The 13,363-nt window shown below is 38.5% G+C and overlaps 1 protein-coding gene across 1 annotated transcript in view; it reads left to right on the top strand.

Moving 5' to 3' along the window:
- Nucleotides 1–13,363, top strand: part of SLC25A23 (solute carrier family 25 member 23) — a 1,355,089-nt gene that overhangs the window by 720,861 nt on the left and 620,865 nt on the right. The window contains exon 4 of the mRNA XM_044057174.1: nucleotides 10,694–10,805. Coding sequence (XP_043913109.1) covers nucleotides 10,694–10,805 — 112 coding nt within the window. The remainder of the gene's footprint in view (nucleotides 1–10,693; nucleotides 10,806–13,363) is intronic.

A 13,363-nucleotide genomic window follows, 5' to 3' on the forward strand; every position in this document is an offset into this window, starting at 1 on the left:
GTAGAAGGGTACAACCATTACAAAATGGTAGAAAATAATGGCTGCAAAACGCCTTTATGTGGTTAACGAGGAAGGTTGAAATGTAATCTGTGTAGACAATGTAAGCCCATATTAGAAGATGATATTATTTTGGTAGGTAATGCTGGAGCTATAGGACATAAGGGTTACTTTAACAGTGGGTTGAAGGGAGTAGTATCTGTTGTACTTAGCCAAAACTGACCATCATTCTATATAAGGAGGACAGAGAGAAGTATTTGTGAAATAATTTATAAGCACTTGTCAGATATTCAAAGGGGGCAGATTAGAAATGCATTAATTAAACATATTAAGAGTTCCTCTGGGCATTTATTTTTATTTTCTGTCATGGAAAAGGTGGAAATAAATCCAAGGAGAGGACTGTGGGGAGAGCAATTTGAGGTCGGGGAGCTTTAATGACAGCTTAAATATAATACTGATTTTCAAGAAAACATGATCTGTACATTGAAAGCGTTTTAAAATTAAGAGCTGCAGCTGTATAATTAATGTTTTTTTGAAGATAAGTATGTGCATAGTTATTTATATATATATATATATATATATATATATATATATATATATATATATATATATATATATATTTATGGGTCTACTTAGATTCACTGAAAACTCATTTCACTGAATTTCACTTCACCCTCAAAGAATCGCTGAAAGCTCAAATCACTGAAAACTCATTTCACTGAATGTAAGTACTGCTGGGCAAATAAAATGTATATGCCCTTTTCCCTACTATAGTGCAATCCTGGATCTAGTATATATAGTTGGGGGGGCACAGTCCCCCACATTGGGGGGGTGTGGGAGTATAGCCCCCCACCTACTTAGCTTTTATATTTAAGAATCTTATTTCACTGAAAGGTAACAATATAAAACCAAAAGTAGGTGGAGGGCTATGCCCCCCACACACCCCTAACTATATATACTAATTCCAGGATTGCACTACAGTGGAGAAAAGGGCATATACATTTTATTTGCCCAACACTACTTAAATTCAGTGAAATGTGATTCACTGAAATGAGTTTTCAGTGATTTGAGCTTTCAGCGATTTGGTGTGAGAGTTTTGAAATTCAGTGAAATGAGTTTTCAGTGAGTCAAAGTAGACCTATATATATATATATATATATATATATATATATATATATATATATATATATATATATATACATATAAAGCCCATATGACTGAGACCATAATACTGAAAGTTCACTGATGTTATAAGTGTTCATGTATATCTAATGGATACACATTAATATAATAGTACATCACACCACAATCAACAACCAAAACACATTCCCGTCCAAAACCACATACACAACACAAACAATCACTACCTAACTCACTTAACCCAGTCTTCTGCTTGTCGATCTTCTAGGTCCTGTCGCGGTCTTCTGCTGTCGATCTTCTATATATATATATATATATATATATATATATATATATACATGTATACATTTTACATTTCCTACCACCTATCTTTTACGGGGTTTGTATATTATATTTATTTGATTATGTGAAAAAGTGGTTAGTGGTTGTTTATGTTAAAATTCTTCTTCTTTACCCACTTTTAACTTGTCTTCCCAATTTTAACAACTTCTCTTGTTGTAAAACATTATGCTATCTAATAACCTTTGTAATGTATACACATTTTTGTATCTGTATTCAAATTTGTTATTCTGTACCATACCTCTCAGCCTGGCAACATCAAAAATCTGGACAAAGGCCCATGAAAAATAGGTACAAATATGTACACTGATTAACATAAAATGTACATACAAAATTAGGTAACCCCACCCATTCCAATGGAATTGTGGGATACCAACTTTCAAACACAAACTGAAGAACAGACAACCAAAATATGGCCCCAGACCCTGTTGTAAATGGTAACCATTTTGTTTTTGAAATGTGTAGCAATGATGTTCACTGGGAAGGGAGGAGATGATGAACCTTAGGATTTTGTTTTTGGTGACTTGCAGTATATGAGTTTTGTGGTAAAAGTAGGGCATTTAATGGTAGGCAATATTCTAATCTTAGCCAAAGAATTTTATAGTTGGCTAGGACCTCCAAAAGTCATTCTTCATGGCCAACTGATCAGTGGCATAACTTGAGTTTATGCCGCCTGGGGCTGTCAGAGTTTGCCATCCTTCCCCCCTCACAAAATTGGGTCTATATTATATCATCGAACGCTTAAAAAAGCGAACAATGAATAATCGACCCCATGTAAGTGAAAGCTTTCAATCTCGAAAGCTCAGAACAGCAATTTTTTTTCTTGGAAAAAAATCGCTATTCCAAAAAAAAAAAAAAAAAATTTAAATAATACATAGACCCTGTACTCTTAAATATACCAACTCTGAGATCGCACTACAGTGCCGAAAATTGCAAAGTAACGGAAGCAGCCAAGCAAATTCTTTCCCTGGGAAAGAATTCATTTAAAAGCTGCTTTGCTATTTTGCCTTTTCATTGTTTTAAGTTCGAACCCACGAAATCATGATCAAATGGGGTACCCCATACACAGTCCTTCCCCTGCAGCCATTCTGATGTCCCATTACTTGGCTGTTTTGCCCCATTTACCATAAACACTGTAATGTGTGTACTGCTTTACTTCTACAGTGATTATTTGGATTTCATTTAAAACTTTTATAGCACAAACACTAAGACATCTGCTAAACAAAGCAATGCAGTCTCACAATGAAAATAGACTTCGCATTAAAACTTCTCTGCCCTTGAAACTCACATTCATTGAAGCAGCATTGAAACCCACATTCAAAGAAAATACATCTGGCCAGTGGTAGATAAAGGTTACCTTTGTGCTGTTTTCAAGTCATAGGCCCCTTGTACATGAAACATACATGTATTCTTTGATACACCTTCCTGATTGTATTAAATCACATTCCTTGTATAATACAGCACACTTGTTACTGCACGTTTTAAATGTATTGTTTTGACTATTTTCCATTAAGCAATGAAACAAAATGCATGAACCAATAATGACATACTGCCCAATTCAGAACATTTCCATCATAAAAGTCTACTCAAACTTCTACAATCCACCAATATCAGTAAATATGCACAATCTCTGCAGAAGTAAAAGTCATCTAAATAATTCCACATTAAAGAGATCTGTAAGGTCTGTAACTAATGAAGAGGTTGCTGCTAGTTAATATTTCATTGTTTCCTCTACAAATAAAGTGCCTGTTGCCCTTGAGAAATAAATTGCCTATGTTACATTAAAAAAATGATAAGCTAGTAATATTGCAATAGGGAATGGATGGCAAACTGATAAGAGGTTCATAGTTACTAGGTATCTCCACCAAAGAGGACATTCTCAGGACTGCAACATCCACCCCATTTAAAAGTACAACACTGTACAATATCAGCAATCCATGTACAGACTGTGGGAGTAGAACCCACAGCCTTCTGCATCAAAAGCAAGTATTCTACTTGCTGTGCTACTAACAACAAACACAAACAGACTTGCCATAGGCAGCACTAAATTTCTCTCCCCCTGAAGAACTATGCAGACAAAAGATCTGGAAAAAGCCAAAATTTATTGGGGGGGGGGGGACAAAGACCCAAAACCAGCAGGGACCCATTTTAAACATTGCTTTTATGATCTTAGAAAATTTGCTAGAATAAAATGCTTTGTGTTACCATGCGTTGCCTCAAAGATAGAAAGACTGAAACTTAAATGGCTATCATTAATTAGTGAATTCAGTTCCCATTGATTTGACAGAAAACCACACATATTAAGAGGAACAAACCAAAAGTATGAGCCAAACATTCCAGACAGTCTGTAAAACTTTGGACAATCACAAGTGGTTTTGGTGGTATGGCTAGAGAATTTAGGCTCTTGCTCCCTGTACTTAAGGTACAAGGTTTGAGTCTGGCTAACTGTAACCACCAGTTATACTTAACTGGGGCATTTTACATACACACACACACACACACACACACACACACACACACACACACATACATACAGAGTAAATTAAATGGTAATGCCTGCCTGCATCCAGTAAAGCACAGTTCTCCTGCCGTTAGTTTCTCCTGCTGTAATGCCTGCAGCCATTAGTTAATACAAAGTTTGTTAAATATGTAATACAAAGTGCTGTTGTTAAGTAAAGTTTACATGTTTACCTGGAGGAGGAGCCAGGCAGAAGAAAAATGTGCTGTGCCTGTACACTGCCTGAATAGAGACCGGTCTGTAGAAACTGATGTCATCGTGCATGCCCTGCACATGATGATATCAGGAGTAAAAAAATGGGAAATTCAAGGGGCCACTCAGGAATTCGTGGCATCCCAATATTTTGCCCTAAAAACCAGTATTTACTCAGGAATTTGGTATAGTTGAGAGGTATGCTCTTTACTTTGAACATCCTACCTATATAATTTCTTCGCAGGAGTTTTCCTTTTTTTCTTCTTATATCATTTGTTTTGTAAACTCATGTATTTTCTTTTTTTTTTTAGTTCTGTACCACAAATGTTTTACTTGTATTATTTGTCCTTTAAATCTAATTTTAACATTTTTTTTTTGTATAATCCTTCACTCTGGAGATTTTCTCCTTGGACCTCCCCTGAAAATGTGCATAAGCTCAGACAGACTAACCCGGTCAACAAATGTCAATTAAATAAATAAATAAATATGTCATGTCATGCCATTTGGGTGCTGCCTTTAAAAAACAACATGGCTGATCTAAGTTTTGTTCTGAAGAAGTCCCATAAAATGAAATGGGCAAAAACGCATAACAGACCTGTTTGTTGTTTTAATAAATAGTGTGGCATTTTTTGCACAGCCTTTGCTGCATCTTTTCTTGGCTATTGGTTGTCTTGGTTGATGATTAACTGCCAGAGTTTCTGTGATGCTGGTGTTTGCAGCTCTCTGGGGTGGCCTGGCCTCCACATATACCAAGACCCTAGTTATCCTTACGTTTTCCTTCCCTTTGGTGTTATTCCCCTTTTGTTGTTCATTGTCCAGACAGCTTCATCAACACTTGTCCACCGTCTGTATGTCTGTGTCCACCGTCTGTATGTCTGTGTCCATTTACTTTCCTCCCAGCTACTTCCTTTTCTCCCTTTGCACGTCCACAGATATCTCTCATTAACTTCTCCACCTTTTCATCTTTTGTAAAACTTACAAAAAGCAGCTCGTTCTCTGACCCTCCTTCTGTCCAGTTGTCATACATTCTGGCTACCTTTGCTTGCTTCCCTCTGCTTGCTTTACTTACCTTTCCTCCTTTTTCTGTCTCCCCATTTCTTCCCCATGTATATCCATTTATGTGATGACCATGATTGACACTTTGCTGCACACACCCACAGTAGTCCATCTGATGGCTATAATACTGCCCTTCTTGTGCCAGATGAACATGAGATGCATGTATGTACTCCACTACATCATACATGTCATCATATATCATGTATATACACCACTATGTCACACATGTCATTGTATATCATGTATATACTCCATCACATCATGCATGTCATCATATATATATATATATATATATATATATATATATAATATATATATACATATATCCTCCATTAAGTCACGCATGTCATTGTATATCATGTATATATGCAACTACATCATGCATGTTACCATATATCAGGTATGTACTCCACTACTTTATGTATGTCATCGTATATCATGTATATACTCTACTATGTCACGCATGTCATTATATATCATGTATATACTCCATTACATCATGCATGTCATTATATCTCATGTATATACTCCATCACCCATGTCATCATATATCATGCATATACTCCATTACATCACGCATGTCATCGTATATCATGTATATACTCCTCTACAGCACACATGCTGTTGTATATCATATATGTACTCCATTACATCACGCATGTTATCGTATATCATGTATATACTCCACCATATCATGCATGTCATTGTATATCATGTATAAACTCCACTGTGTCAAGCATGTCATCATATGTCATGTGTATACACCACTACATCATGCATGTCATTGTATATACTCCACTACATCATGCATGCTATTGTATATCATGTATATCCTCCACTACATCACACATGTCATTGTATATCGTGTATACTCCACTATATCACGCATGTCATTGTATATCATGTATATACTTCACCACGTCATGCATGTCATCGTATATCATGTATATACTCCAGTACATCACACGTCATTGTATATTATGTATATACTCCACTATGTCACATATGTCATCATATATCATGTATATGCTCCACTGCATCATGCATGTCATCATATGTCATGTATATCCTCCACTACATCATGCATGTCATTGTATATCATATATATACTCCAATACGTCACTCATGTTTTTCATTTATATACTCCACTACATCACACATGTCATTGTATATCATGTATATCTTCCACTATATCACACATGTCATCGTATATCATATATATATTCCAATACGTCACACATATCATTGTATTTCATGTATATACTCCACTACATCACATGTCATCATATATCATGTATATACTCCAGTACATCACGCATGTCATTGTATATCATGTATGTACTCCACCATGTCATGCATGTTATCGTCTATCATGTATAATCTCCACTACATCACGGATGTCATTGTATATAATGTATATATTCCACTACATCACACGTCACTCCACCACATCATGCATGTCATTGTATGTCATGTATATACTCCACCACATCATGCATGTCATTGTATATCATGTATATACTCCACCATGTCATGCATGTTATCCTATATCATGTATAATCTCCACTACATCACGCATGTCATTGTATGTCATGTATATACTCCACCATGTCATGCATGTCATTGTATATCATGTATATACTCCACTACATCACGCATGTCATTGCATATCATGTATATACTCCACTACATCATGCATGTCATTGTATATCATGTGTATACTCCACCATATCATGCATGTCCTTGTATATCATGTATAAACTCCACTATGTCAAGCATGTCATCATATATCATGTATATATGCTTCGCTACATTACGCATGTGAGCATGTATAGACTTGGCTTATACTTGCTTGCCTTTGTCATGACAGCCATCACATCAGTCATTTGTCCTACTGTAGCTCTGTTCCAGCTGCTGAAAAGCTTAGAGGTGCTTCTGTCATTATCGCTGAGCATGTCTTTACTTATGTGGTCCTTTGCTTGGAATACTGGCTCTATTCAATGCCTAATAGGTTCATAAGTAAGTAATAGGCTAGCTGCCCTTGTGGGCCATTTAAAGCTTAGCCAAGGTTGCTTTTTATATTTAAAATAACCTAACCCATTTGGTTATAGATTGGCCTTACCCGCCCCATGGTCAGTAATTATATATTACCCCTAATGAGAATAACTGGGATCATAACACAGATAATCTGAGGGGATCCATGCATGGGATAAAGCATTTAGGTGCTGCTTTTGTCCATTAGTAGTACAGGGGTTAGTCCTGGGGTAAATGTCCTGTTCTTCGTCCATAGATCTAATTTGTGCTTGAATATGGATGAGGATAAGCATTGTTTTATGTGCATGGGGATTCTGTTCCACAGCATCACTATCCTCTGCACGATATACCTGTCCCTCCAAACCATTCTGTTGATGTTACAGAAGAAGTTTAGATCCCCAGACCAAGTATTATTGATGGCAATTGACTTCCTGATGTACAGTAAATCCATCAGTAATGGGTCAGAGGATGCCTTGTATACCAGAATCAGGCCACTTCTTTGCAGTCTGTAGGATACAGAGTATAGTGACAAGACTTTGAGTCAGTCTATGTGGGACATGTTGTTTAGGCCATATATCCTTTTAGTAAGGCTTCTCTGTGAGTGTTCCAGTTGTTGCATGTGTCGGACAGATACATGCCAAAGGGGCATTATGTTCAATGACTGTCATAATGAAGGCTGGGTTAAGGGGGACAATGACATCCCTAGATCTAGACACCATCCCTTTGATTATAAGCCGTGCGATATGGAAGGATTTTTTTAGAACTATAGATACATGTTGGTCAAAAGTTAGGTCACTGTCCACATAAGTTCCCAAAACCCGAACAACTAGGTCAACTATTAGGGACGTATTGTCAACATGGTAGTTCCCCAGGTAGATGACTTCTCAAAGGGTGCAGTAATGCATTTGTTGGAATTTAGTTTCAGTCCATGATTTTTGGCACCAGTTATTTATTTGTGACAAACCTTCCTGCTGGATGGTTAAGGCATGGGATTCAATGACTGCTCCTAGCTTACAGTCATCTGCAAACTTAGCCAGCCAAAGCCTTTTAGTACTGGCTTTTACTTCAGATATGTAGATGCCAAACAGGCAACATCATAGCACATCATTCTGAATCTATCAGAATGTAACTAAGCCACAGTGGTCTCCTCTAAAATTACCCCATGAATCACATCCAGTATGTGTCTGAATGAGACAAAATGCATTGGTGTTTTGTGTTTCATTTGGATTGCATTCTTTCTGCCTTTGCATGCAGTGTCCTTGAGAGTAATATGTAGAAAAACATACCTTATAATAACGTTAGACTACTGCATGATTTTCATATGGAATTAACTAATTGTTGGGATGCTAATGTAGTCAGTGTGAATGTTCTGGCTACTGTGGCATCCATCCTGTACTACAATGACAAAAAAGGCACCTTACAAACACTGATTCGAGTGCAGTAACTTTGTGTCTCAGTGTAGCCTGTATGTACCTTCCTCTGTAAACACTGACATTTTTGCTACTTCTTGGTACTGCAAGATGTGAAGGTAAACCAGGAATATGTACTGCAGTAATGCTAATGCCCTTAACACCCCGTAGATACGTCTGGTATCAGTCCTGCAAGATTAGTTTAGTAGTTTTTATCTTTGAACAAAACATCTTGTTCAAACTGACTTTATTTAAAGATGCATGATAAAATTAGTCCTGCAGCAACCTACAATTAATTTACTGTTGGCAGATGTTTGTTTCTTTATTTACCATTTGTTAATGGGGTAGAATGCTGATCCAGTGAGATCATTTTGAGGTTCATTCTGCGAAACTGGGAAACATCTATTTCGGTGCTTTTTACAAAAAAAGGCTGGATTTGTGAATTTGGTACCCTGATATGTAGCTTGAAACACCCATCTGAAAACCATGCACAGCATACTAAACAGCCATAACAAATACCCTGATATTAAAAACTTGAGAGGACAGTATATTCCAGAAGATAGCCTAGTTTCAGCAATTTCATGTTGTGGTCACTAAATCCAGTAATCACTTTGGGGATGTTCCTTTATTCCATGTCACCAATCTGTCAGACTCCCTTCCTCCTGAACTTACAATTAAAACCACATCAAATATTTTTCAGACAAATCTAAAGAAATACTGCCACCACTGTGTCAAGTGACAACATTGTAGTTTAGAGATGTTTCCATGTGTGTACGTAACCATGGATAGCATGTTTGTACGTAACCATGCATAGCATGTATGTACATAACCATGCATAGCATGTGTGTACGTAACCATGCAAAGTGTGTGTGTACGTAACCATACATAGCATGTGTGTACATAACCATGCATAGCATGTGTGTACGTAACCATGCATAGCATGTGTGTATGTAACCATGCATAGCATGTGTGTACGTAACCATGCATAGCATGTGTGTACGTAACCATGCATATCTCTTATGCTTCTTTTCATTTGACTTATCTGCTCTTTTGCCCCCACCCCATCTCGTCCCACTTCTGGCACCTCTTCCTGTTATTTTCTCTTCCTTCCTCGCTATCAAGCAGTTTGCCACCTTCTCCTCCTCCTCTTTTTCCAATGTATTTTTCTTTTTCTGTCCACCTGCTACCTATTTTTTTGACCCAACACCCTTGTTACAGTTCTGTTTTCTTCCTTTTTTATGGATTACAATATCCCACGTCTGCATATACATACATATACAATTGTTAACCCTTATGTCAGCACATAGATTATATTGCTATATATTACATATTATCTCTGTTTTTTTACATTTTACAGTAACATTTTTGTACTGTAATTGTGGAGCTTTTCTCCCCCTTGGGACTCCACAGAAAACGGCATCTGCCTAAACTATCTTGGACAGCTAATGGAGTAAACAAATCCAATCCTGAACATTGAAATTCAAGTCTGATAGTGCAAGTGTGTCTTCACTTAAAGTGGTATGTCAGTGTACCTTAGCAGACATCAGGCTTTTACTTTGTAACAACATGGTACTAAATTGTTATCCTGCCTGTCTCTGTCGACCCACTGTTACACTTCATAGTCTGAGCAAGGAGTTTAAACAAATAATCATATGTTTGTTATCAGCTTGTGCTCACAACACAGGAAATGCATGTCATGTGACTTTTTACTGTTTGTGTATACATAGCTGTGTGGCATTGTTGTACTGTTCACAGCACAGGAAGTGTATGTCATGTGACTTTATGCTGTTTGTGTATGCATAGCTGTGCATTGTTATACTGTTCACAGCACAGGAATTGTATGTCATGTGACTTTTAACTGTTTGTGTGTGCATAGCTGCACATTGTTATACTGCTGTGTGTTCACAGCAAAGGAAGTGTATGTCATGTGACTTTTAACTGTTTGTGTGTACATAGCTGCACGTTGCTATACTGCTGTAAAGGACTAACTGTTTGGTTTTCCTTTCAGTATGGACAGAGACGGCACATTGACAATTGACTGGATGGAGTGGAGAGACCATTTCTTACTGAACCCCTTGGCTGATATGGAGGAGATTCTGTACTACTGGAAACACTCCACAGTGAGTACAAACAGTAGGGCAAAGATGTGTGGGGCATGTTCTAAGAGGCAAACTCAAAACTTGGATGTCAAGGAAGGTGAGGTGGGGCTGAATCCTGCTGTAGTCATTATGGATTTTTGTGACTTTCATGGAGAGGTGGAGCGTGTTAGCCTTATAAAAGTGACTGTAGAAATGGCCTCATGAGTAAGGTAACTATAGAGATGGCCTCATGGATGGGGTAACTATGGAAATGGCCTCACACATGGAGTAACCATGCAAATAACCGCATTTATGGAGTAAGCATGGAAATAGCTACATGGATGGAGTAACTCCTGAGAAGGTTTCATCTGTGGCATAAAGTCACAGTTGTCACAAATCTGAATAGTCTAATAACCAAGCTCAGGATTCTACTTGTAGGCAAAACACAAGGACATATATCTCAAACACATCTGTACATTTTATTACAGGGTGATGCAAACAGCATAAAACACTGTAGCGGTTTTACACTTTTAAATTAATGTCTTAAATAATTTTTGCTTTTTTTTATTTGTTAGCTCAGATGTGTATCTATACAGAACCTTTTCTCACTGGTGGGAACCTGACAAGAAATCCTACAGGCTACAGTTAATACTGGAAAATATAATGTTGCCTGATATATAAAAGCAGAGCATCAGGGAGTAGTCCAGCATTAAAATACAGTCTGAGTTTTGAAACCCAGCCAGATCATACCTGTGAAAAGCAGAAAAACTTGTAAGACAGTAATAAAAACAATACCTAACATAGATTCATAGGTTCATAGGTAGGTACTGGGCTATCTGCCCGAAGGCATATATTAGCCCAGCCACATTGTGCGGTATTCACCGCCCCTTTGGTTAGTTCCCTAGGCCCTAGATCTAGCAGCTAGTACCCTTGGCCCTTATCTAGTAGAGCTGTTGGTATGATCCCTGGTGTGAACTTTCTGTTCCCCATCCACTCGTCAAGGTTCCTCTTGAAGAGTGATAGTGAGGGGCACTGTCTTATGTAGATCGGGACCTTGTTCCATAGCAAGGGAAGTCTTTGTGAAGGGAATCTATCCCTCCAGCATGTTCTATTCATTGTTGTGCTGAGGTTTATATCCCTAGAGCATGTAGCTCAAGTAGATTTTGTTTTGTTAAGATGGAGCATGTTCAACAGTTCTGGGTTGGACATTGCTCTGTATGTTAGACAGAGATCGCCTCTGATAAGGCGGTATGCAACAGAGAAAAGCCTTAGTTTTTTCAATTGTGCTGCATAGGGCAACTGTTTGAGGCCTGTAATCCTCTTTGTGAGGTACCTCTGTGGTCTCTCCAGCTGCTGGAGATGCCTAGCCAAGTACATTCCAATTGGTGCATTGTACTCAATAATGGGTCTGATGAGAGAAGAGTAGAGGGGCACCACTACATCCTTAGATCTTGATGCGAACCCTTTTGTGATCAGTTGGGTCACATAGAAGGATTTTCTAACCACCTTGGCAACATGGTTATCAAAGGAAAGCTGACTATCTACTTGGGTCCCTAGATCCCTTATTACTTCTTCAGATTTCAGGGGGTTAACTCCTATATGGTAGTTCACGGGTACTCTGTTTTTTCCAAAGGGGATTACTACGCATTTTTTAGCATTTAGCTTGAGACCATGGCTTTGACACCATGCATCAGTCTCATTAAGGCCCTTCTGGAGGATATCCATGTCAGCCGGAGACTCTATTATAGCACCCAGTTTGCAGTCGTCCGCAAACGTGGTCAGCCACAGCCCTTCAGTGCTTGCCTGTACTTCTGAGAAGTATATGCCAAACAGGAGGGGCCCCAGGACAGTGCCCTGAAGCACACCACTCGTTACTGGTCTGGATTCGGACATAGATCCTGCTACTCTTACTTTGTGGGATCTGTCTGAGAGCCAGTTTGTGATCCATCTTGTGATGTAAGGGTTTATGCCCAGGTTGGTGAGTTTATCAATAATACCCGAATGGGGAATGGTGTCAAATGCTTTAGCAAGGTCAAGGTAAGCCATGTACCTCCTTTCCCTTATCTATAGCCTGAGTAACTGCCTGAGTAACTGTCTCAAAGAAGTCCACCAGGTTCAGGAGGCATGATCTGCCCTTGACGAAGCTGAACTGTGTGGGGTCAAGTGTGTGGATGTTCCCAATCTCTCCATTTATGAGTTCCATAATGATTTGCTCCATTGCCTTACAGATCAGACTGGTCAGGCTTATTGGTCGTTAGTTCCCAAAGTCGGTTGTGGGCCCACCCTTGTGCAGCAGAACCACCGTTGCTGTGCGCCATTCTATGGGCACATATCCTGTCGAGAGGCTGAGACTGAACAGGGTATTCAGATGCGGGGTTACTTCACTTTGGAGCTCGCGTATGACACAGCCTGGGACACCGTCTGGTCACATGGAGGCAGTGTTTTTAGCTTTAGATAGAGCCTTATTAACCAACATATCAGTAATAATTGGAGTTGCACAATCCCTTGGAATAGTAATAGGCCCTGTAGGTGGTGAGGGGGGGGGGGTTTGCACTGAACCTATCAGCCAAGATGTTGGCAATGTCAGAAGCCTCAGTGTA

This window comes from Protopterus annectens, chromosome 15.part0, assembly GCF_019279795.1.
Source record: "Protopterus annectens isolate FY-2018-M chromosome 15.part0, PAN1.0, whole genome shotgun sequence".
Classification (NCBI taxonomy): domain Eukaryota; kingdom Metazoa; phylum Chordata; order Ceratodontiformes; family Protopteridae; genus Protopterus; species Protopterus annectens.